The sequence below is a fragment of the Bos indicus x Bos taurus genome, chromosome 3, assembly GCF_003369695.1.
Source record: "Bos indicus x Bos taurus breed Angus x Brahman F1 hybrid chromosome 3, Bos_hybrid_MaternalHap_v2.0, whole genome shotgun sequence".
Taxonomy (NCBI): domain Eukaryota; kingdom Metazoa; phylum Chordata; class Mammalia; order Artiodactyla; family Bovidae; genus Bos; species Bos indicus x Bos taurus.
In genome coordinates, this window is record NC_040078.1 from 86,159,930 (window position 1) to 86,185,973 (window position 26,044).

The following is a 26,044-nucleotide window of genomic DNA, read 5'->3' on the forward strand; positions in this document are numbered from 1 at the left end:
GTAGGCATGATACAGAGCCCAGGCTTTTCTGCTATAGGACACTGTCCTGCATGTATCTGGACTGATTCCAATTAGATCTTCTTTCTTTCTCTGGTTCTCTGCCACCTTTGCTCACTTGCACAAGTCACTTTTTAATATGAAAGCAGACATGAGAATGTTGGAAAACCTTCCAGACTTCTTGTCTGCCTTGGTGTATGCTAAGTCGTTTCAGTCATGTCTGACTCTTTGCAACCTTATGGGCTATAGCCTGCCAGGCTCCTCTGTCCATGGGAATCTCCAGACAAGAATACTGGATGCATTGCCATGCCTTCCTCCAGGGAATCTTCCCAGCCCACGGTTTGAACCCATATCTTCTAAGTCTACTGCATTAGCAGGTGGATTCTTACCACTAGCACCACCTGGGAAGCGTAGACTTCTTGCCTACAAGAGCTTTATGTTTCTTATTATAGTGCAGAGTTTCAGCTGTTTTATCTTAAGTGTTATAATTTTTATTGCTTCACTGTATTTTTTGTTATTTAGAGTTGAAACACATCCTTCCTACTACAGATTTCATTTGCAAGCAAATTATTTTATTTTATACTTACAGCAACCCAATTATTAACAGTTAGGAAAATGATTAGTATCTCCTTTCTCAGTGAAAGGAAATTAGGATTAAGAGAAAGTTATTTCTCATCCAAGGTCATGTGCCCAAGGAATTGGCATAAAAGGGCTGAAGACTCAAGTTTCTGGTTTCTTTTAAATTTTTGTTGAAGTATAGTTGATTTACAATATTGTATTAGTCTCAGGTATACAGCAAAGTGATTTAGCTATGTTCTTAGTTGCTCAATCATGTCCAACTCTTTGTGACCCCATGGACTACAGCCCACCAGGCTCCTCTGTCCATGGGGATTCTCCAGGCACGAATACTAGAGTGGAATGCCATGCTCTCCCTCTGCCAGGGGGTCTTCCCAAACCCACGGATCAAAACCAGGTCTCCAACTTTGCAGGCAGATTCTCTACCGACTGAATCACCAGGGAAGCCCAAGAATACTGGAGTGGGTAGCCTATCCCTTCTCCAGGGGATCTTTGTGATCCAAGGATCAAACTAGGGTCTCCTGCATTGCAGATGGATTCTTTACCAGCTGAGCTACTGGCTCACATGGTAAAGATTTAGTTATAGATACATATATACCTTTTTCTTTCTAGGTTTCCACCTTACTGGTTATTACAAAATATTGCGTATAGTTCCCTATGCTATACAGTAGGTCCTTATTGGTTATATATATAGTTCTAATCTAGTGTTCTCCCTAACACACTTAGAATTTTCCTACTTAAAGGCCCTTCCATTTTAAGATTCACTAAATTCATATCATATGTATCAATTGTTACATTGCTGCATCACAAAGGTGGCAAACTCAATGACTTAGAACAATAAGTGTATGTTATTGCTCACAAGGCTACAGTTGAACTGAGAGCTCCACTGTTCTTAGCTGGCCTCTCTTGCCCATTAGGGAGGTCAGTTGGCTGAAGGCTGATCTAGGATGACATCAGCTGGGACAATAGGGCTCTTTTCCAAGTTTCCTCCTCCAGCAAGCTAGCCCATCTAGCTTGTGTGCATGTAGAAGACAAGACCCCAGAAGGGAAGAAAGCACACAGTGCCTCCCAAAGGCCAGGCTGGGAACTGGCGACCATCACTCCCACTGCATTCTGGTGCCCAAGCAGGCCATACTGTGAGCCCCAGTTCAAGGGAAAGGGCAAATAGCACGATTTTTATGGGAAGGGCTATGGAATCACATTGCAAATGATGGGGGTTCGGGGAGAGGGGGGAAATTGGAGCCAGTATTGCAGTCAGGTGATCTCACTATCTTTCTTTCTGCCCAAGAAGAGTGATTCAGACCAAGCTAGCAATTTGGGGATCCCCTCAGCTGTGACTAAATGAGGACTAGTGAAGCAGAAATGGAAATAGAAACTGGAAAATCCACTGACTTAAAGTGTCAGCACTGCCGTCAGGTTTATTCCCACCAGACTCCCGTTTTTAGGGCTCAGTTGCTTTGCCTCATACCTGATCCAGCACTTTATAAAGAAAGTTTCCCTGAAGGAACAGGGTGTGAAAAAGCACCCTCCCTTCTCTTGGAAAGAAGGTCAGGTGTGGAATTAGGAGACATGCACAGCTGGGGAGATTACAAAGGTGTTATGCAAACATATATTTTCTTTTCTTCATTTAAGTTTTCCCTTTTGATCCAACAAAGCAGCAGATATCTTCATGAAAGGCAAGAGTCTGAGTCCTCAATTTCCAGAAATATCACTGAATCATGGAGATAAGATTAGGAAGATCTTCTCTCAAAAACCCTAGGTCAATGCTCTCACTTCTAGTGACTGATCTGGTTAGTCAGTGATGGCGAGTTAGTACATGCACCAAGAAGAAAATCTGTGTTTCCCATAATGCAGGATGAAGCCTTGAAATAAGGTAGCACTCCTTCTCATGACTTATAAATCACACTCAAATCTCCTTTTTACTGGTATCCTTGATCAGCCATATATAGTACTTAGGAGAGCAATTACTTCACAGGTTTGACAAGTGATAATTGTATATGGTGATGAAAATAAGCAATTTACTCAGAGCCCAGAGCTGGTTACTGATGGAACCAGTAATGTAATCCTGGATCCTGACTCTAAGGGTGCAGTTTTATCCCAAAATATGGATTTTTCTAGGAGAATTTTGGGTATTTATAATATGGCTGATCTGGTGCCATCTAAAACAAATTTTTCATTTCCTGCAATTTAAGCCAATTTCTTTTTTTTTTTTCAATTCAGTTCAGTTCAGTTCAGTCCCTCAGTTGTGTCTGAAATTTGTGACCCCATGGACTGCAGCACAGCAGGCCCCCCTGTCCATCACCAACTCCGGGAGTTTACTCAAACTCATGTCCCTTGAGTCAGTGATGCCATCCAACCATCTCATCTTCTGTTGTCCCCTCTCCTCCCACCTTCAAACTTTCCCAGCATCAGGGTCTTTTCAAATGAGTCAGTTCTTTGCATCAGGTGGCCAAACTATTAGAGTTCCAGCTTCATCATCAGTCCTTCCAATGAGTATTCAGGACTGATTTCCTTTAGGATGGACTGGTTGGATCTCCTTGCAGTCCAAGGGACTCTCAAGTTCAAAAGCATCAATACTTCAGTGCTCAGCTTTCTTCATAGTCCAAGTCTCACATCCATACATGACTACTGGAAAAACCATAGCTTTGACTAGATAGACCTTTGTTGGCAAAGTAATGCTTCTGCTTTTTAATATGCTGTCTAGGTTGGTCATAACTTTTCTTCCAAGGAGCAAGCATCTTTTAATTTCATGGCTACAGTCACCATCTGCAGTGATTTTGGAGCCCCCAAAAATAAAGTCTGTCACTGTTTCCACTGTTTACCCATCTATTTGCCATTAAGTAATGGGACTGGATGTCATGATCTTAGTTTTCTGAATGTTGAGTTTTAACCCAACTTTTTCATTCTCCTCTTTCACTTTCATCAAGAGGCTCTTTATTTCTTCTTCACTTTCTGCCATAAGGGTGGTGTCATCTGCATATCTGAGGTTATTGATATTTCTCCCAGCAATCTTGATTCCAGCTTGTGCTTCATCCAGCCCAGCGTTTCTCATGATGTACTCTGCATATAAATTAAATAAGCAGGGTGACAATATACAGCCTTGACGTACTCCTTTCCCTATGTGGAACCAGTCTGTTGTTCCATGTCTAGCTCCATGTCCAGATCATGTCTGTTTCTTCTTGATCTGCATACAAATTTCTCAGGAGGCAGGTCAGGTGGTCTGGAATTCCCATCTCTTAAAGAACTTTCCAGTTTGTTGTGATCCACACAGCCAAAGGCTTTGGCATAGTCAATAAAGCAAAAGTAGATGTTTTTCTGGAACTCTTGCTTTTTTGATGATCCAGTAGATGTTGGGAATTTGATCTCTGGTTCCTCGGCCTTTTCTAAAACCAGCTTGAATATCTGGAAGTTCACAGTTCACGTACTGTTGAAGCTGGGCTTGGACAATTTTGAGCACTACTTTACTAGCGTGTGAGATGAGTGCAATTGTGCAGTAGCTTGAGCATTCTTTGGCATTGCCTTTCTATGGGATTGGAATGAAAACTGACCTTTTCCAGTCCTATGGCCACTGCTGAGTTTTCCAAATTTGCTGACATATTGAGTGCAGAATTTTCACAGCATCATCTTTTAGGATTTGAAAGAGCTCAACAGGAATTCCATCACCTCCACTAGCTTTGTTCATAGTGATGCTTCCTAAGGCATACTTGACTTTGCATTGCAGGATGTCTGGCTCTAGGTGTGTGATCATACCATCGCAGTTATCTGGGTTGTGAAGATCTTTTTTGTACAGTTCTTCTGTGTATTCTTGCCACCTCTTCTTAATATCTTCTGCTTCTGTTAGGTCCATATCATTTCTATCCTTTATTGTGCCCATCTTTGCATGAAAAGTTCCTGTGGTATCTCTAATTTTCTTGAAGAGACCTCTAGTCTTTCCCATTCTATTGTTTTCCTCTATTTCTTTGTATTGATCACTGAGGAAGGCTTTCTTATCTTTCCTTGCTACTCTTTGGAACTCTGCATTCAAATGGGTATATCTTTCCTTTTCTCCTTTGCCTTTTGCTTCCCCTCTTTTCACAGCTATTTGTAAGGCCTCCTCAGACAACCATTTTGTCTTTTTGCATTTCTTTTTCTTGAGGATGGTCTTGATCCCTGCCTTCTGTATAATGTCATAAACCTCCATCTATAGTTCTTCAGGCACTCTATCAGATATAATACCTTAAATCTATTTGTCACTTGCACTGTATAATCTTAAGGGATTTGATTTAGGTCATACCTGAATGGTCAAGTGGTTTTCCCTACTTTCTTCAAGTTCAGTCTGAGTTTGGCAATAAGGAGCTCATGATCTGAGCCACAGTCAGCTCCTGTTCTTGTTTTTGCTGACTGTATAGAGCTTCTCTATCTTTAGCTGCAAAGAATATAATCAATATGATTCTGGTGTTGACCATCTGGTGATGTCCATGTATAGAGTCTTCTCTTGTGTTGTTGGAAGAGGGTGTTTGCTATGACCAGTGCGGTCTCTTGGTAAAACTCTATTAACCTTTGCCCTGCTTCATTCGGTACTCCAAGGCCAAATTTGCCTGTTACTCCAGGTATTTCTTGACTTCCTACTTTTGCATTCCAGTCCCCTATAATGAAAACGACGTCTTTTTTGGGTGTTAGTTCTAGAAGTTCCTGTAGGCCTTCATAAAACCGTTCAACTTCACCTTCTTCAGCATTACTGGTTGGGGCATAGTCTTGGATTACTGTGATATTGAGTGGTTTGCCTTGGAAATGAACAGAGATCATTCTGTCATTTTTAAGATTGCATCCAAGTAGTATATTTAGGACTCTTGTTGACTATGATGGCTACTCCACTTCTTCTAAGGGATTCCTGCCCACAGTAGTAGATGTAATGTTTGTCTGAGTTAAATTCACCCATTTCAGTCCATTTTAGTTTGCTGATTCCTAAAATGTTTACATTCACTCTTGCCATCTCCTGTTTGACAACTTCCAATTTGCCTTGATTCATGGACATAACAGTCCAGGTTCCTATGCAGTATTGCTCTTTACAGCATCAGACTTTACTTCTATCACCAGCCATATCCACAACTGGGTGTTGTTTTTGCTTTGACTCCATCTCTTCATTCTTTCTGGAGTTATTTCTCTACTTTTCTCCAGAAGCATATTGGGCACATACTTACCTGGGGAGTTCATCTTTCGCTGTCCTATCTTTTTGCCTCTTCATAGTGTTTATAGGGTTCTCAAGGCAAGGATACTGAAGTGGTTTGCTATTCTCTTCTCCAGTGGACCACGGTTTGTCAGAACTCTCCACCATGACCTGTCTGTCTTGGGTGGCCCTACACAGCATGGCTCGTAGTTTCATTGAGTTAGCAAGGCTGTGTTCCATGCGATCAGATTGGTTAGTTTTCTGATTGTGGTTTTCAGTCTATCTGAAACTCTGAATTTCTCAACAACTGGTTACAGGCAGAGTACAAAATAGAGGCATCCTGCATTAACCATTTTCCAAGAATATTTCATTACATGGGAAAGCAAAAAGTAGCAAAAGTCGTGCTCACAATTAACTTCAGAGGGTAATCCCACTGATGATATCCAGGAGAATCTTTACTGAGATAGTGAGGAACTATGTAAGATGTTAACGAGGGTTTTTCTGGATTTGGGGATTAAAATATGTTTTAATATTTTTATACTTTTCACACTTTTTTTCATTTTTGCCATGAACATATATTAATTAGGGAGAAAGTGAGCTATTAAAACACTCACAAGAGAGATGATGATAGTCTTTTGTGGGGTGTTGTTGCCCAAGTTGGGCAAGAAGGCATCGTGAAGAGGAGGGGCTGGGGGAAGCCTAGAGCAGGCAAACACAGGTGGGATGAGATGAGGTTGGCCCTGCATGGGGAACCCTGGCGGGAAGATTCCCGGTCATGATGGGGGAATACTTGACATAGGGAAAAGATGCCTCATACTTGAAAAACCTTGCTTTGACATTTACTTTCTTTTAACTTTCAACATTTTTTTTTTGAAAATTGAGAGAGGTAAACACAGAGTTTTGCTTTTGTCCTTACCGTTTGCTAATGGATTTTTGTAAGACTTTTGGCTAGACCACATTTATAGGTCAACCTTGGCTGCTCACTTGCTTCATCCACAGCCTGCCTCTTCACCGTTGCTCGACTGTCTGAGTCCTGAAGGCACTGGAGTGTGTGATTGTGGAATGACCTCACTGGGCTTAGGTTACCCCAGGTGGTCGTGATTAAATAAGCTGAGTGCGTAAAGGCTCAGGGCCAAGCAGGCCTGCGATTTGCTCAGGTTTTGCAAGATGTGGTGGAAGATTTCAGTCCTTGCTGGCACAAACCAAATGAGGTACTCATATTTTTGTCTTTTAGGAAAACGGATGTGCCTTGGAGAACAGTTGGCCAGAGCTGAGTTGTTTATTTTCTTTACTTCACTTCTGCAAAAATTTACCTTCAGGCCTCCAGAGAATGAGAAGTTGAGCCTGAAGTTCAGAGTTAGCTTGACCCTTGCCCCAGTCAGCCACCGGCTCTGTGCTGTTCCTCGGGGCTGAAGTTGCTGGGGTCGGGGGAGTGAAGAAAAGCAGGAAGAATGAGCTTTCTCACACACCCCAAGGCAGGGCATCTGCTCAGAAGTGAGGGAACAGCATCCAGTGCCTCTAGGATATGTCACAGGAACTGGACTCAGAGGAAACTGGAACCAAACCCCAGCTTTGCCATCTCCAGTGGGGCCCTGAGCAAATGAGTTATGTTGTGAGTGATTTCGTTTTCATCCAGAAGATTTAAAGTGGACAATGATTCCATCTCTAAAGGAAAATCTACTATATAGATCAGAGGAAATAATGGACTTTAAATGGCTTGGAAACCATAAAGCACATCATAAAAGTCATAGCTGTGATCTGCCTCCTCCCTACTTCCTTCCTTAGCTTGGTTTTGCTTCTGGTCTGTTGAAATGGCCTGGGTCAAAGAGGTGCCAAATAGTGGATAAGAGTTAGAAGTTGGGTCTGGGACAGCTATGGAGGTCAGCCAGAAAGGCACTTATACTTGGTAGCCCTGGGCAAGCTTATCCTGCTTCTCCCTCAGACTGACCCCTGGGAAATAGCAGGGCAGGTGGATTCCTGATTTATAGACAGGTTCCTATGGAGAAGGAGTTCCTCTGATTTATCTAAGGAAACACTACCTTAGCCTTGGACACCAGAGCCAATAAGAATGTCACCACAATAACCAAGTATGGAACTCAGGTTCAGTTTAGTTCAGTTCAGTCATTCAGTCATGTCCAACTCTTTGCGACCCCATGAATCGCAGCACGCCAGGCCTCCCTGTCCATCACCAGCTCCCAGAGTTTACCCAAACTCATGTCCATTGAGTCGGTGATGCCATCCAGCCATCTCATCCTCTGTCGTCCTCTTCTCCTCCTGCCCTCAATCCCTCCCAGCATCAGAGTCTTTTCCAAGGAGTCAACTCTTCGCATGAGGTGGCCAAAGTACTGGAGTTTCAGCTTCAGCATCCTTCCTTCCAAAGAAATCCCAGGACTGATCTCCTTTAGAATGGACTGGTTGGATCTCCCTGCAGTCCAAGGGACTCTCATGAGTCTTCTCCAACACCACACTTCAAAAGCATCAATTCTTCGGTGCTCAGCTTTCTTCACAGGTTAGGAGGGAACAAATGTGGAAATAGGTTCTGTCATTACTGTGCCTCCTTACCTTAAATCCTCTCATGCATTTACTCCCAGCCCCATGATTGGTGTTAACAACTTGATGGTTGTGATCTTTTAGTATATATTGCTTGTCAGCTTTTGATTGACAAGTATTCCCAGGCTAAACACAACTGATGAGCTCTGGTGAAGTATAGTATAGAAGGAAACAGAAATGCCAGAATCCTGTTAGCCCTCCTGTGTGTGGTCACTGAGGGGCAAAAATGGTATCAATGGAAAGGCCAGGTGCCACTGAGAGTCCCTGGAATTTGGATGCCAACCCCATGCAGACAAATATCAACACACCTATAAAATGGACTTATCCATAAAGAAAAGTTATTTTTCTCAAGTGTTAGAATTTAAGAAATTTAAATATCTCAGAACAAAAAGGCACTTGAGGACATGGGCCTTTTCATCCCTGTTGCTTGGGATTTAGAGAAAAGCTAAATCATGGCACCATTAGAAAGGGAATCAGAAGTAGGAAGAGGAGGCAAGAGAGAAGGAGTGAGAGTGTCTGGCTGGAGCTAGCCTGAGCCTGTCAGAGTCAAGAGTAAGTCTGGGAGAAATAGTTGTGTGTCCTGAAGGGCAGGGAGATGGTATGTACTAGAGTAAAAAGTTAGAACCCCAGCTGCCCACCAGAGTGCACTTTCTTTGTAACCTCTTGAAAAGTTGCATCTCTAGAAAACACCCTAAATGATATTTCTGAAATGAAACCAATCAAACCAGACCTTGAACTTCCCGAGCATCTGAGACCTTGTCATCCGCTCTGGGTTTCTGCAGTCAGATCATTGTCATAGGAGACTGCAAACTGGCCAAAATACTTTCCCTTATCTACTCAGTCTCCTCAACTGTTAAATGAACTCTACTGAATCATCTCCAAGGTCCATTCATGCTCTGCTGTGCATTTTCCATGATTTACTAGAATCATGTTTACTAGAGTCGGTAGGGCAGGCATTTACCTACTCCCTGTGGAATCAATGGAAAACTCCTGGACACTCATCCTGCCCTAATAGATGCAGTGGGACCCAGACCCAAGTAGCATGTGATCACAATTAACCAGAAAGCTACAGGACACAGGGCTGGGAGTAGCTGAATTTCTGAACTTGCAAAATGTCTCCTTTTTTCCTCAAAGCTCATATTTCAGAGACCCTTAAGTATGAATTCTCTACTGTAAAAGCATTAACAAGGATTTTGTTTTCTGTCCTTTTGTAACTCTCTTATTCCTCATCTATTTTGGAAGCTCCATGTCATCTTTCCCTCTTCCTTTGTGTCTGTATCTGACACATAGCATGCCAGCATATGACATGTTCTGTGACATCGTGGATGAGATGCAGATTTTACTGGAAAGCACCCAGGCTGTGAATATTCCCTTCACCCTCGTCCTCCCTTAGAGACACTGACATGCACAGGCTGCAGTGTTATATAAAGTTAGGTTGGAGGCTGGCCCTTTACAAGTAGATGAGGAGCAGGGCACTCAGGATACCCTGAGTTGTATAGAAACATATTCAGGTCAGGCATGACTGCAGGACATGCACCAAGCAGGGGCTCTAGCAGAGGAGCCACTTCCCACTCCCCTGTGTGTTTACAGACAGGAGGCAGGAGCTGGCAGATGCCTAAGAAACAAGGACAGTGTCCTAGGTGAGTTTCTATGTGTGACCTGAGAACCCCAGAGCCTACCTCCATGTCAAGCTCTTCTCCCTGTGATCTAACTCAAACTTGCTTATTGCTAAGCTACCAAGAAGGAAGGAGGTGGGCACTGAGGATGAGTGCCCAGGGACATTGGTCCATGTCATTCATCCCAAATTCCAATGTATTTTCTCTTTTAGCAAGATGACACTACTATGTTGCAAATTCCCACCCCCTCCTTCTTGTAAGGGATTCAAGTCAATGCCTCCAGGAAGCCACCTATTGTTCATATTTAACATATTTTGTTTAATATATTAAATATTCATATATAATCAATTAGATTTCAATTATATAGTATATAACATTTTATTGTGAATAAATATAAATGTAATATATATATTAAATCAAGTAACAGTTTACTTTGCATATAATACCTTAAAGTACAGCTGTAGCCTTAAAAAAGTACAACTTGCCAATAATGAACTAGGAAGAAATAGAAATTATGAACATGCCAGTCACAAGCACTAAAATTGAAACTGTGATCTAATAACAAACAAAAACCCAGGGCCGGATGGCTTCACAGGCAAATTCTATCAAACGTTTAGAAAAGAGCTGACATATATCCTCCTCAAATTCTTCCAAAAACATTGCAGAGGGAGAAACACTCCCAAACTCATTCTATTAATATGAGGCCACCATCACCCTGATACCAAAACAAGACAAGGATACCACCAAAAAAGAAAATTACAGGTCAATATCACTGATAAACATAGTTGTAAAATATCCTCAATAAAATACTAGTGAACAGAATCCAACAGCACATTAAAAGGATCATATACCATAATCAAGAGGGGTTTATCCCAGAGATGCAAGGATTCTTCAATCAATGTGATACACCATATTAAAAATCTGAAACATAAAAACCATATAATTTCAACAGATGCAGAAAAAACTTTTGACAAAATTCAACATCCATTTATGATAAAAACTCTCCAGATAGAAACTCTCCAGGGCCTAGAAGCAACCTTCCTCAACATAATAAAGGCCGTATATGACAAACAAACCCACAGCAAACATTATTCTCAGAAAAAAAAAAAAAAACTGAAAGCATTTCCTGTTAGATCAGAAATAAGACAATGGTGCCCACTCTCGTCACTATTATTTAATATAGTTTTGGAAGTCCTAGCAATGGGAAGCAGGGGGGAAAAAGATATAAAAGGAATCCAGATAGAAAAAGAAGTAAAACTCTAACTGGTGGCAGGTGACATGACACTATACACAGAAAATCCTAAATATACCATCAAAAAATTACTAGAATTAATCAATGAATTTAGTAACATGACAGTATATAAAATTAAACACAGAAATCCCTTGCAAACCTATAGACCAACAATGAAAACGCAGAATGAAATTGAGGAAACAATCCCAATCACCACTGCAACAAAAAGAATAAAATACCTAAAGGAGACAAAAGACATGTTTGCAGAAAATTATAAGACACTGATGAAAGAAAGAAACGATGACATAAACAGATGGAGATATATATATAGCATCTTCTTGAATCTGAAGAATCAATATTATGAAAACAACTATACTACCCAAAGCGGTCTACAGATTCAATGCAATCATTTTTCACAAAACTAGAATAAAATTTTACCATTTGTGTAGAAACACAAAAGACTAGAAATACCCAAAGCAATCTTAAGAAAGAAAAATTGAGCTGGAGGAATCAGGCTCCCTGACTTCAGATTATACTACAAAGCTCAGTCAGCATGATAGAATGGCACAAAAGCAGAAATATAGATCAATGAAACAAGATAGAAAGCTCCAAGATAAACCCACTATGGGCACCTTAACTTTGACAAAGGAGGCAAGAATACACAATGGAGAAAAGACAGACTCTTCACTAAGCGGTGCTGGGAAGACTGAACAGCTACATATAAAAGAATGAAACTAGGACACTTCCTAACACCATACACAAAAATAAACTCAAACTGAATTAAAGACCTAAATGGAAGGCCAGAAACTATAAATTTTTTAGAGGAAAAGCTAGATAGAACACTCTTTGACATAAAGAGCAGCAAGATCCTTTTTGACCCATCTCATAGACTGATGAAAATAGAAATGGAATCTAATTGTACTTAAAAGCTTTTGCACAACAAATGAAATTGTAAGCAAGATGAAAAGACAACCCTCAGACTGGGAGAAAATAATTGTAAATGAAGCAAGTGACAAAGGATTAATCTCCAAAATATACAATCAACTCATGCAACACAATGTCAGAAAAACAAGCAACCCAATTTTTAAAAAATGGGCAAAATACTTAAACAGACATTTATCCAAAGAAGACATACAGATGGCAAATTAACACATGAAATAAATGCTCAACATTGCTCATTATTAGAAAAACACAAATAAAAAGTAAAATGAGGTGTCACCTAACACTGGTCAGAAAGGCCATCATCAAAAAATCTACAAAAAATAAATGCTGGACAGGACGTGGACAAAAGTGAACCCTCTTGCACTGTTGGTAGGAATGTAAATTAATGCAACCACTAGGAGAACAATATGGACATTTCTTACAAAACTAGGAATAAAATTACCATATGACTTAAAACTCAACATCAAAAAACTAAGATCATGGCATCTGGTCCCATCACATCATGACAAAAAGATGGGGAGAAATGGAAAGAGTGACATTTATTTTCTCAGGCTCAAAAATCACTGTGGACATTGACTATAGCCATGAAATTAAAGATGCTTGCTCTTCAAAAGAAAAACTATGACAAACCCTGACAGCATATTAAAAAGCAGAGACCATATTTTACCAACAAAGTCCATATATTCAAAGCTATCAAAGCTATGGTTTTTCCAGTAGTCATGTATGGATGTGAGATTTGCACCATAATAATGCTGAATACTGAAGAATTGATGCTTTTGAACTATGGTGTTGCAGACTGTCGAGAGTCCCTTGGACTGCAAAGAGATCAAATAAGTCAATCCTAAAGGAAATCAACCCAGAATATTCACTGGAAGGACTGATGCTGAAGCAGAAGATCCAATACTTTGGCCAACAGAAGTGAAGAGTTGACTCTATGGAAAAGACCCTGATGCTGGGAAAGATTGAGGATGGGAGGAGAAGAGGAGAACAGAAGATGAGAAGTTTGGATGGCATCACTGACTCTATGAACATGAGTTTGAGCAAACTCTGGGTGATAGTGAAGGACAATGAAGTATGGTGTGCTGCAGTCCATGGAGTCAGAAAGAGTCAGACATGATTTAGTGACTGAACAGAAACAATGACCCATCAATCGCACTCGGAGGCATATATCCTGAAAAAACATAATTCAAAAACACATATGTATCCTAGTGTTCACTGAAGCACTACTTACAATAGCCAGGATGAGGAAACGATCTAGATGTTCATCAACAAATGAATGGTAAAGAAGTTGGGGTACATATATACAATGGAATATTACTCAGCCATAAAAAGTAATAAATTTGATTCAGCTGAAATGAGGTGGATGAACCTAAAGCCTGCCATACAGACTGCAGTAAGTCAGAGAAAAACAAATATCCTATATTCATGCATATATATGGAATCTATAAAAGCAACACTGATAAACCTATTTGCAGAGCACAGATAAACATGCAGATGTAGAGAATGGACCTGTGGACACAGCTGAGGAAGGGAAGCATGGGACAAATTGAGAGAGTGGTATTGAAATGAATACCCTACCATGTATAAAATAAATAGCTAGTGGGAAGCTGCTGTATAACACCGGGAGCACAGCCAGGGCTCTGTGACAACCCAGAAGGGGAGGCGGGGAACTCAAAAGGGAAGTGATATGTGATTCATCAAAAAAGCAAGAGAGTTCCAGAAAAACATATACTTCTGCTTTTTTGACTATGTCAAAGCCCCGTTGTGTGAATCACAACAATCTGTGAAAAATTCTTCGAGAGATGGGACTACCAGACCACCTCACCTGCCTCCTAAGAAATCTGTATGCAGGTCAAGAAGCAAAAGTTAGAACTGGACATGGAACAATGAACTGTTTCCAAATTGGGAAAGGAGTATGTCAAGACTATATATGTTCACCCTGCTTATTTAACTTATATGCAGAGTACATCATGTGAAATGCCAGGTTAGATGAAGCACAAGCTAGAATCAAGATTGCCAGGAGAAATATCAATAACCTCAGATATGCAGATAACACCAGCCTTATGGCAGAAAGTGAAGAGGAACTGAGGAGCCTCTCAATGAAGGTGAAAGAGGAGAGTGAAAAAGTTGACTTAAAACTCAACTTTCAAAAAAATAAGATCATGGTATCCGGTTCCATTACTCCAAGGCAGATAGATGGGGAAACAATGGAAACAGTGAGAGACTTTATTTTCTTGGGATTCAAAATTACTGCAGATGGTGACTGCAGCCATGAAAGGAAAAGACACTTGCTCCCTCAAAGAAAATCTATGACCAACCTAGACAGCATATTAAAAAGCAGAGACATTACTTTATCAACAAAGGTCTGTCTAGTCAAAGCTATGGTTTTTCCAGTAGACCATGTATGGACATGTCTACTGTAGACATGTAGACATGTGAGAGCAGGACCATAAAGAAAGCTGAGTGCCAAAAAATTGATGCTTTTGAACTGTGGTGTTGGAGAAAACTCTTGAGAGTCCCTTGGACTGCAAGATCAAGCCAGTCAATCCTAAAGGAAATCAGTCCTGAATATTCACTGGAAGGACTGATGCTGATGCTGAAGCGCCAATACTTTGGCCACCTTATGTGAAGAACTGACTCATTTGAAAAGATCCTGATGCTGGGAAAGATTGAAGGCAGGAGGAGAATGGAATGACAGAGGATGAGACGGTTGGATGGCATCACTGACTCGATGGACATGAGTTTGAGGGAGTTCCAGGAGTTGGTGATGGACAGGGAAGCCTAGCGTGCTGCAGTCCATGGGGTCGCAAAGAGTCAGACATGACTGAGTGACAACTGAACCATGCTGATGGCTGATTCATGTTGTTGTCTGACAGAAACCAACACAACATTGTAAAGCAATTATGCTCTAATTAAAAATAAAATTTTTAAAAGTCTAATTGTAAGCTTTATGATTTCTCAGATAAAGCCTCTAGTTATTTCTACTTTTTTTCTAGGCCATTTGATTTCTTCCTCAATGGGTTCACAGGGCAATTACTGTCCTTCCTATAGACTACAGGAAGAGGAAGTTCCTAACAATAGTTACCTGAACAGTTACTCTCTGAAAGAAATACGGCATGCACTTCCTCTAATTTTCAAAAGTGCACTTGCAGATAAGTAGGATTTTTTAAATCTTCAGTTCAGTTCAGTCGCTCAGTCGTGTCCGACTCTGCCACCCCATGAATTGCAGCACGCCAGGCCTCCCTGTCCATCACAAACTCCCGGAGTTCACTCAGACTCAAGTCCATCGAGTCAGTGATGCCATCCAGCCATCTCATCCTCTGGCATCCCCTTCTCCTCCTGCCCTCAATCCCTCCCAGCATCAGAGTCTTTTCCAATGAGTCAGCTCTTCACATGAGGTGGCCAAACTACTGGAGTTTCAGCTTCAGCATCATTCCCTCCAAAGAAATCCCAGGGCTGATCTCCTTCAGAATGGACTGGTTGGATCTCCTTGCAGTCCAAGGTTTTAAATTTTAAATCTTAATGAAGTCTAAATTACTTTTTCTGTTTCATAGCTCATGCCTTTGGTATTTATCAGAAATCATTGACAAGAGCTGAAGGTCATCTTGGCATTTTCCTATGTTATCTTCTTGAAGTTTTAGCTTTGAATTTTACATGTAGGTCTGTGATCCATTTTGAGTCAACTTCTGTGAGAAGTGTAAGATCTGTGTCCAGATTCCTCTTTGCATAGAGATGTCCAGTGTTCCAGCACCACTTGTATGAATATTACACTTTTTCCATTGAACTGCATTTGCTCCTTTGTCAAAGGACTATATTTTTCTATTACTGGGATCTTTATTCTTTTCTAATGACCTATATGGAGAAGGAAATGGCAACCCACTCCAGTATTCTTGCCTGAAGAATTCCATGGACAGAGGAGCCTGGTGGCTATAGTTCATGGGGTCTCAAAGAGTCGAACACGACTGAGTGACTAAACAACAATGACCCATATGTCTTCTTCCACCAATACCACATGCCCTGATACATGCAGCTTAATAGTAAATCTAGAAGTCAATCGTATCAGTCCCCCAAAATTGTTCTTCTCCTTCAATTTTGTGTTTACTATTCTAGGTTTTTGCCTTTCTATATAAACTTTAGAATCAGATTGTCAATTTTGTTTTACAGATTTACAGAGAAAAATATGAGTGAGAAGTAGAGAGTTCCCATATACCCATTCTTTATTCCTCACACATTTTTCTCCTATTATTAATATTTTGCATTGGAAGTAAGTAATTGGAAGTAAGTAATATTTTGCATTGGAAGTTTAATTTCAAACTACAATTGTTCATTGCTGGTACTTAAGAAAGAAATTAACTTTTCTGTGTTAATCCCTTTTTTAATGAATGCTTTTGTAGTATAATCTGAGACTCTATCCTACTATCATTGATATAGATAACCTTGCTATCATTGCTTACTAGTTCCAGGAGACATTTTGTTAATTCTTTGTGATTGTCTACATAGACATTTTGTTTTTTTATTTGTAATCTAAATACAGCTTTTGTTTCCTTGTCTTTGTCATAGTGTATTAGCTAGGACTACAGGTACAATGTTGAATAAGATGGTCAAAGAGGCCACGTATACCCTTTTACTGATCTTATAGAGAAAGCATCTGGTTTCTCAACCTTGACTATGGTGTTAGCCATGAGTTTTTTGTAGATATTATTTTTCAACTTGAGGACATTTCCTTCTATTCTTCATTAGCTAAGAATTTTTATTGTGAATGGATGTTGGAATTTGTCAAATACTTTTTCTGCATTTATTGATTTGTTGTTCAGTCACTAAGTCAAGTCTGACTCTTTGTGACCCATTAACTGTAGCTTGCTAGGCTTCCCTGTGCTTCACTACCTCCCTGAGTTTGCTCAAACTCATGTCCGTTTGAATCAGTGATGCCATCCAACCGTCTCATCTTCTGCTGCCCCCTTCTCCTTTTGCCTTTAATCTTTCCCATCATCAGGACTTTTCAGTGAGTCAGCTCTTTGCATCAGGTAGCCAAAGTATTGGGCTTCTGCTTCAGCATCAGTCCTTCCAATGAATATTCAGGATTGCTTTCCTTTAGGATTGACAGTATGATCTCCTTGCTCTTCAAGGGACTCTCAAGAGTCTTTTCCAGCACCACAGTTCAAAAGCATCAATTCTTTGCACTCTGCCTTCTTTATGGTTCAACTCTCAAATCCATGCATGGCTATAGGAAAATCCATAGCTCTGACTATTCACACCTTTGTCAGCAAAGTGATGTCTCTGCTTTTTCATACACTGTCTAGGTTTGTCAAAGCTGTTCTTCCAAGGAGTATCTTTTAATTTCCTGGCTTCAGTCACCATCCCTCAGTGATATGGAGCCCAAGAAAATAAAATATGTCACAATTTTTCTCCATCTATTTGCCATGAAGTAATGGGACCAGATGCCATGATCATAATTTTGAATGTTCAGTTTTAAGCCAGCTTTTTCACTCTCTTTCACCTTCATCAAGAGACTCTTTAGTTCCTCTTAGTTTTCTGCCATTATAGTAGTGTCATCTAACGATAGAATCTATTGATAGAATCATATATTTTTCTTTAGCCTGTTGATGTGATGGAGATACAATAATTGAATTTCAAATATGGAGTCCACTTTGCATGTCTAGCAGAAAATCCCTCTTGATCATGGTGTATACTGTTTCGTATACATCTCTGGATCTGATTTACCAACACCAGTTTAAAGATTTTTGCAACTATGTTCACAAGAAATACTGATTTTCCTTCTCCTGATGTCTTTGATTTTTTTTTTTTTTTAGTGTAATGCTAGTCTCAAGGACTGAATTATAAAGTATTTTCTATGCTTTGATTTTATAGAATAGATTGTAGCAACTTACTGTAATTTGCTTCTTAAAGTTTAGTACAATATATCTTTGCAAGTTTCTGGATCTGTGTTTTCACTTTTGTACATTTATTAATGGCTTATTTTTTTCTTTAATAGATACAAGCCTATTGAGATCTCTTGTTCTCCTTATGTGAGTTTTTGCAGATTGTGTCATTCAGTGAGTTGGCCCACTTCATCTGTGTTTTCAAATTTGTGGGCATAGAGTTATTCATAACATTTCTTTCTTATAATGTCCATGAGATGAATAGTGATGGCACTTGTTCATTTATGATAATAATTAACACCCTATTTTCTTAGATAAGTTGGCTAGACATTTGCCAATTTAAAAAAATTTTTTTTAACTTTTGCTTTTGTTCATTTTTCTATTGTTTTCCTATTTTCAGTTTGATTTAATGCTGCACTGATTTTTATTATTTATCTTCTTGTCCTTCCTTTGGATTTAATTTTCTGCTCTTTTTCTAGAATCTAGAAAGTCAGATTTTTTATTTTAGTCTTCTCTTCTTTCTAATATATGCATTCAATGGTATAAATTTTCCTCAAATTACTGTTTTCACTGTGTCCACACATATTGATAAGCTTTATTTTCATTTGTTCAAAGATATTTTTTATTTTTTGGAGATTTCTTCTTTGAGCCATGTTTATTTCTGTGTGTTATTCAATAGTCAGGTAGTTTGAAGTTTTCTACCTCCTATTCCTTTATTGATTTCTAGTTAATTCTGTTTTGTTATGAAAGCAAAATTTGTGTGATGTCTATATTTATATTTAATAAAGTATGTTTGATATTAGAATGTGGCCTATTTGTTGAATGTTGTACATGAGCTTGAGAAGAATATGCATGCTGCTCTTGCTGGATGATAAGTTCTATGCATATAAGTTGGATCCAGGTAATTGATAATGCTGCATGGTTCAACTTTGCTTTTATTTGTTTTCTGCCTCTTGTTCTGTCCATTGGTAGTAGAGGGATATTCAAGTCTCTAATTATAATGGTAAAGTCATCTAATTTTCCCTGCAGTTCCGTCAGTTTGCCTGCACATATTTTGAAGCTCCCTTATTAGGTGTAAACACATTATAGAACTGCTATGTCTTCTTGGAGAATTGACCCTTTATCATTATGTAATGCCCTTTTACAGTTAATTAATATTTTCTTTGCTCTGATATCAGCAATAAACAGTTACTCCAGTTTTCTTTTGATTGGTGTTAGCATGGTATATCGGAGAAAGCGATGGCACCCCACTCCAGTACTCTTGCCTGGAAAATCCCACGGACGGAGGAGCCTGGTTGGCTGCAGCCCATGGGGTTGCGAAGAGTCAGACACGACTGAGCGACTTCCCTTTCACTTTTCACTTTCATGCATTGGAGAAGGAAATGGCAACCCACTCCAGTGTTCTTGCCTGGAGAATCCCAGGGATGGGGAAGCCTGGTTGGCTGTCGTCTAGGGGGTCACACAGAGTCGGACACGACTGAAGCGACTTAGCAGCAGCAGCAGCATGGTATATCTTCCTCCAACCCTTTAATTTCAATCTATTTGTGTCTCCATATTTAAAGTCAGTTTGTCCTAGATAATGTATAGTTAGGTTTGTGTGTGTGTGTGTAATCAAAAACAAATAACAAGAGATCTACCTGGTTTATAAAATGTTAAGTGTACAGTAAACCACCAGTTCTTGGGTCCCGTGGTGTAATGATTAGTGCTCTGGACTCTGAATCCAGCAATCCGGCTTCCCTGGTGGCTCAGATGGTAAACAATCTGCCTACAATGCAGGAGACACAAGTTCAATCCCTGAGTCAGGACGATGCCCTCGAGAAGGAAATGGCAGCCCACTCCAGTATCTTGCCTGGAGAATTCCATGGACAGAGGAGACTGATGGGCTAAAGTCCATAGAGTCGCAAAGAGCTGGATATGACTCTGGACATGCGGGATTAACACTTTCACTTTCAAGTGTATAGTACAGTAGTGTTAACTCTAAGCACTGTGTTTCACACATGAACTCTAGAAATTTTCCATCTCACATGGCTGGAACTCTCTTCCCATGGAACAGAAAATTTTCATTTTCTCCTTCCTCCAGTCCCAGGAAACCACTAGTGTGGGCAAATTGGGAGACTTGTGCACCATTGGTAAGAATGTAAAATGGTGCAGCCACTATAGAAAACAGTATGCTGCTGCTAAGTCGCTTCAGTCGTGTCCGACTCTGTGCGACCCCAGAGATGGCAGCCCACCAGGCTTCGCCGTCCCCAGGATTCTCCAGGCAAGAACACTGGAGTGGGTTGCCATTTCCTTCTCCAACGCCTGAAAGTGAAAAGTGACAGTGAAGTCACTCAGTCGGGTCTGACTCTTTGCAACCCTGGACTACAGCCCACCAGGCTCCTCCGTCCATGGGATTTTCCAGGCAAGAGTACTGGAGTGGGTTGCCATTGCCTTCTCCACAGAAAACAGTATAGAGATTCTTTAAAATTAAAAATAGATCTCCCCTATGATCCACTAGTGTGATTACTGGACATTTATCCACAAGAATGGAAATCAGAATCTTGAAGAGATATTCTCATTTCACAGCACCATTATTCATAATAACCAAGAGGTGGATATAAGCTAAATGTCCTTTAATGAATGAATGGATAATGAAAATGTGGACTATACATACAATGAAATATTCTTCTGCCAATAAGAAGAAAGAAATATTTTCAAATTCTAGAAACAGATGAACCTTGAGAACTTTATGCTAAGTGAAATAAGCCAGCCACAGAAGGAAAAATATTACATGATTTCACTCCTCTCAGTTACCTTATAGACAGCTCATAGACAAAAATGTGAGGTGTCCAAGGTTGTTTTGACTATTCAGAGTCTTTGTGCTTGGGTCGGGAAGGTCCCCTGGAGAAGGAAATGGCAACCCACTCCAGTATTCATGCCTGGAAAATCCCATGGACCGAGGAGCCTGGTGGGCTACAGTCCATGGGATCACAAAAAGTCGGACACGACTGAGCGACTTCATTTCATTTCATTTTCTATTTCTGTAAAAAATGCCTTTAGGATTTTGATAAGAATTGTATTGACTAACATGAGCAATTTAATAATATTAAGTCTTTCAGTTTTGAACATGAGATATCTTTCCATATCTTCAGCTTCTTCAATTTTGCTGAGCAATATTTTATATTTTCAATGTATGAGTCCTTTGCCTTCTTGCTTAAGTTATTGCTAAGTATCTTGTTCTTTTTGATGCCGAGCTAATACTATCTCTGTGTGCAGATGACATTGTTTTAATGTGTGTGTGTGTGTGTAACTGTGCTCACTCATGTCTGACTCTTTGTGACCCCACGGACTGTAGCTGACTGTGCTCCTCTGTCCATGGACTTTTTCACGCAAGAATACAGGAATGGGTTGCCATTTCCTTCTCCAGGGGATCTTCCAGACCCAGTGATCGACCTGGGTCTCTTTGTGTCTTCTACATTGGCAGTCAATTCTTGACCACTGCACCAAATGGGAAACCCATATTAATATCTAGAAAACCCTAAAGATTACACATACACATAAACTGTTGGAAATAATAAATGAATTCAGCAAAGTCTCAGGATTCAACACCTACAAAAATAAATTGTGTTTCCATATTTTGATAATGAAGCATCTGCAAGGAGTCTTGGTCTTTATTTTAATGAACTCATAAACATTCTTTTAATTAATGTGTTCAGAATATTAATATTTAATGTGGTTATTGATTCAGATTATCTACCATAGTCATTACTGTTTTATATTCATTGCATTTAAGTTTTGTTTCTTTTTTGTCTTTCACTCTTTTCCCTTTCTTCTTTGGTTTTAACTAAGCATTTTGTATAACTCCATTTTCTCTTCTGTCTTAGCACGTTGATTATATTTCTTTTCTAAAACTTCAGTTGTTGACTTATAGTTCACAGTATGCATTTCCAACTAATTCAAATCTAGCTTCAAATAGTACTACACTGCTTAATTCGAAGTTCAAGGACCTTAATGGAATGTTCCTAATCCCTTCCTTCTGCTCAGCCAACATTGCATCTTTCATGTCACTTATCTATATGATAAAAATCACCAAATTTCTCAACGTTAAGGCTGTGAATATTCTTTAGACAGAAATAAAAAAAACCTCCAAGCCTGGCCTTTTCTGACATCCAGGCAGGTTCTCCAGGGAATCCCATGCTTGACATCTAGTGGGTAGCAGACAGGCTGGGCTCCAGCCCAGAGAAGAACAGGCTCAGGTGGGAGAAAGTTGGAGAGAGGGGAGGAGGAGACAGGACCTGAGGAAAGGCAAGGAGGGGTAAGGTGGACCCGGTGCCACAGGGAGCCAGGGGTGGGGCTTAGGTGAGCGCTGGGGGAAGGGAAGAGCAGTGGTGGGAGGAGGGAAGGGCGGGGTGAGACAGTAGGATGGGGCGGGGCCTGGGAACCCGGCTGAGAGCTCGGAGGCACCGACCCTCACAGAAGAGAAACCAGACGTCGCAGTGATGCTGGAAGCCCTGAGCTCCCTGGCGACGGCCCTCTGGGCCGCGCTCCGTCCTGACACCGTCCTGCTGGGGACACTCGCCTTTCTCCTCTTTGTTGATTTCCTCAAAAGGCGGCATCCAAAGAACTACCCGCCGGGGCCCCCCGGCCTGCCCTTCGTAGGCAATTTGTTCCAGCTGGACCCTGAGAAGGTGCCCCTGGTCCTTCATCAGGTAGGAGCAGGCGAAAGTGTCAGGGCCACGTCTTCACCCTGACCTGCAGGACAAGGGCCATTCTGGGTACTGAGGACAGGAGACTGAGGGGGCTCTGAGGTTAAATCGGAAACACGGGTACACCCGACGTTGAACTTCTCTTTCCTTACCATCAACTGGAATGATTCCAGCTGTACTTTCTAGGGGTGAACTGCTGTTAACTGTTTACTATTTAAGAATCCCGCCTCCATGCGCTTTGGGGGAGGGAGGGGCTGCAGGTTTAATGTACAAAGCAAAACTTGCTTCTCAGTGCATCTAGCTGATGCAAAGAAGTGTAAATATTGAACTGTAGCACTCATCTGAAGTCTCATATCCTTCCAGGAGCTTGGTTATCTGCATAATTTCTCTCCTGTTAAGGATATTTGGATAGAGTATGGTTCAGAACCCCCTCTGCATTCTCAGTAAATGTTTTTGACTGACTAGGTGACCCTGTGTTTTCTCTTCAGTTTCTTTTATTTCTTTTATTACAGTTTCTTTTATTTTGAGGGTGACAGATATAATACATTTGTAAGTCATTCAGTTGTGTCTTGTTGCGTATTACTGGGACATTCAATTTATAGTATGATAATTTTGTCTTTTTAATAATTTTATCCTTGGTAGGGGGAGGAGGGATGCTATATTTCCCCTTTTGGAGGTTCCCTTTTCTAACTGTAAAATGAGGATGTGTGTGTGTGTGCCTAGTAGCTCAGTCCTGCCTCTCTCTTTGTGACCCCATGAATGGTAGCCTGCAAGGGTCCTCTAGCCATAGGATTTTTTCAAGCAAGAAAAGTGGAGTGGGTTGCCATTTCCTTCTCCAGGGGATCTCTCAGACCCAGGAATCGAGCCTGAGACTCCTGTGTCTCCTGCACTACAGGTGGATTCTTTACCTGCTGAGCAATCACCACCTAAATCCTCACCATTTTTCAACCACATTGCTTCCATCCCCACAAGGACAGAGCCCCTCACTTTCAGGATCCTCCATAAACAGTCCACTCTCACTAAAGTATTAATTTAAAAATGTCATTAAGTAGCATTAAGTTATATGATTAGAATATAAAATTTTCAAGCTAAAATGCTAGGATACTAAACCTGCACCTTTCTTTAAGAAATGTGTTTTTTAATTTCCAAGTATTGGAGGATTTTCTCTTTTCTTTCTGTTAATGATTTACAGTTGGCGTTCATTAGGATCAGAAGACATATACTATATGATTTCAAATTTGAACAAATGTGTAAAGGTTGGTTTTATGACCCATGATAGACACTTAAAAAAAAAAATTCTGCTGCTGCTGCTGTTTGGAGCGCCCTGTACTATATGTCATTAAGCTTGAAAAGATGAGTGTGTTCTTTGTGCTTCCATACCCTTGCTGACTTCTTATCTACTCATTCTATCAATTACTAGGAGAGGCGTGTTAAGTTTCCAGACATAATTAGAGGCTTATTTCTGCGTTTGGTCAGTTCTGGTAGTTCTACTTTATTTATTTGGCAGCTCTTTAATTTGGCTCATGCATATTAAAATTGTTATGTCATCTTGGTGAATTGGCTCTTTAATTATTATACAATGTCATTCTTTATCCCTGATGATTGTCTTTGCCTGAACTTTATTTGATATAATATAGCCACGCCAGCTCTCTTTTGATTAGTATTTATGTAGCACATGCTTCTCCAGTTTTTCACTTTTGACCTACTTATATGATTATACTTGAAATGAGTTTTTATATATAACATATAAGTGGCTCATTGTTTCATTCTACCAATATCTTTTAATTGGTGAATCTAGATCATTTGTATGTAGTGTAATTTTTGTTGTGGAAACACTTAAGTCTGCCATTTTACTATTTATTTTCTATTTTTCACTTTGTTTTTTGTTCCTCTAGTTCTCCTTTCTCCTCTGGGTCACACGAATATTTTTTAAGAATTCCTTTTTAATTTATCCATAGTTTTTTTTTAGTACATCTCTTTATATTGTGCTCTAAGTGCTTGCTGTAAACCTTACGTGCTATGCAGTCAGTCAGTTCAGTCACTCAGTCGTGTCTAACTCTGCAACCCCATGGACTGCAGCATGCCAGGCTCCCCTGTCCATCACCAATCCCAGAGCTTGCTCAAACTCATGTCCGTTGAGTCAAAAACTAAGTGATTTGCCTAAGTTATTCAAAATTGATAATGGCCAAACAAGGACTTGAAACTTACATCTATCTGGTCTTTACTTATGCTACTTTTCATGATATAGGTAGCAGGTAATTGATTTTTCAGGGTTTCATTTAGCCAACAGGCATTTATGACGTACTTATCGAATGACAGCATAATACAAGAGAGTATGTGATGAAATGTGTGGTATAAATTTTTGATAACCAAGTGAGATGTCATTAAGTGGTTCACTGTGAATAGGAAACCTTGGGGATAACCTCTGTAGAATGCTGAAATAAATTTGAGTGAACTTGAACAGAATGGTAGGAGAGGGGTTGTGTGGAGTAAAGTGGACAGGAGATTTTTTAATTGGAGAAGTGACAGGAGCTGAAACAAAGTGAGAAGGCAGTGAAGAAACTGGCTTATCTGTTTGGCATGATGAGAACCTTCTTAATTTCCCATGCCCCATTTTCTAAACATTTTCTACAATAGCTGTCTGGCTTATTTTAGAATCATTTATGTGAATAAGAAAAAAATCTTACTGGACTATGATAGGGAAATGGTATCACTCTCTGGCCATTTCCCCTCTATTTCTTTGTCAATATCTTTCAAGAATTATTTGCTAAAATACACTCTAAATATATTAATAATAATACATAATTTTATTATTAAGTTTAGTGTTATGATTACTAACAGCAGAATCCTAATAATGAGATTTATAACAGCTCTCATTTTATACCTTTAGAAACTGAGACAGAGGGAAGTTATGTAGCTTAACCAAATATAACATGGAAAGTAAACAGTGGAAGCTGGATACAAAGCAATTTGTTGGCCTTCAAAATCCAAGTTCTTAAACACTCACCTTTTGACATTAAGACCTTCTTGGTCTAATTCTAGCACCTTTCCGACACTGTATCCCAGCTCCCTACCCAAGTGAGATGTATTCTCTGCGGGCACCTCTCCTAGCCCGGGACACACCCACACACCCTTCCTTAATTAGTGCTTCCTCCCTCTTCCTCTCCCTGCCCCATTACTCTCATTCTCAGTTTACTGCTGTCACATCCAGTAAACTCTAAGTTCTCCGTGCTATTTCAGCTTTATGTCTTTGTCCTTAAATCTCACAAATACCTACAGTCCCATATATTTTTGGCACTTTGGCTAAGTTATTTCTCCATGACTCATTTTCCTTACTAAAACATGACTAACATCATTACTGCCATAAGGTGGTGTGAGGGAAATGAGATAAAAGGTGAAAGGTGGTTAGCGTGGCACCCAGT

General features: G+C 40.1%; 2 protein-coding genes across 2 annotated transcripts in view; both read left to right on the top strand.

The window, feature by feature from the left end:
* The window catches only part of LOC113889805 (cytochrome P450 2J2-like), a 28,460-nt gene extending 20,984 nt beyond the window's left edge, over positions 1–7,476 (top strand). Inside the window, exon 9 of the mRNA XM_027537079.1 lies at positions 6,954–7,476. Coding sequence (XP_027392880.1) covers positions 6,954–7,132 — 179 coding nt within the window. The 3' untranslated portion in view covers positions 7,133–7,476. The remainder of the gene's footprint in view (positions 1–6,953) is intronic.
* A 14,899-nt stretch (positions 7,477–22,375) lies between these two features.
* Positions 22,376–26,044, top strand: part of LOC113889809 (cytochrome P450 2J2-like) — a 31,525-nt gene continuing 27,856 nt past the window's right edge. Inside the window, exon 1 of the mRNA XM_027537091.1 lies at positions 22,376–22,625. Within this exon, the coding sequence (XP_027392892.1) occupies positions 22,416–22,625 (210 nt within the window). The 5' untranslated portion in view covers positions 22,376–22,415. The remainder of the gene's footprint in view (positions 22,626–26,044) is intronic.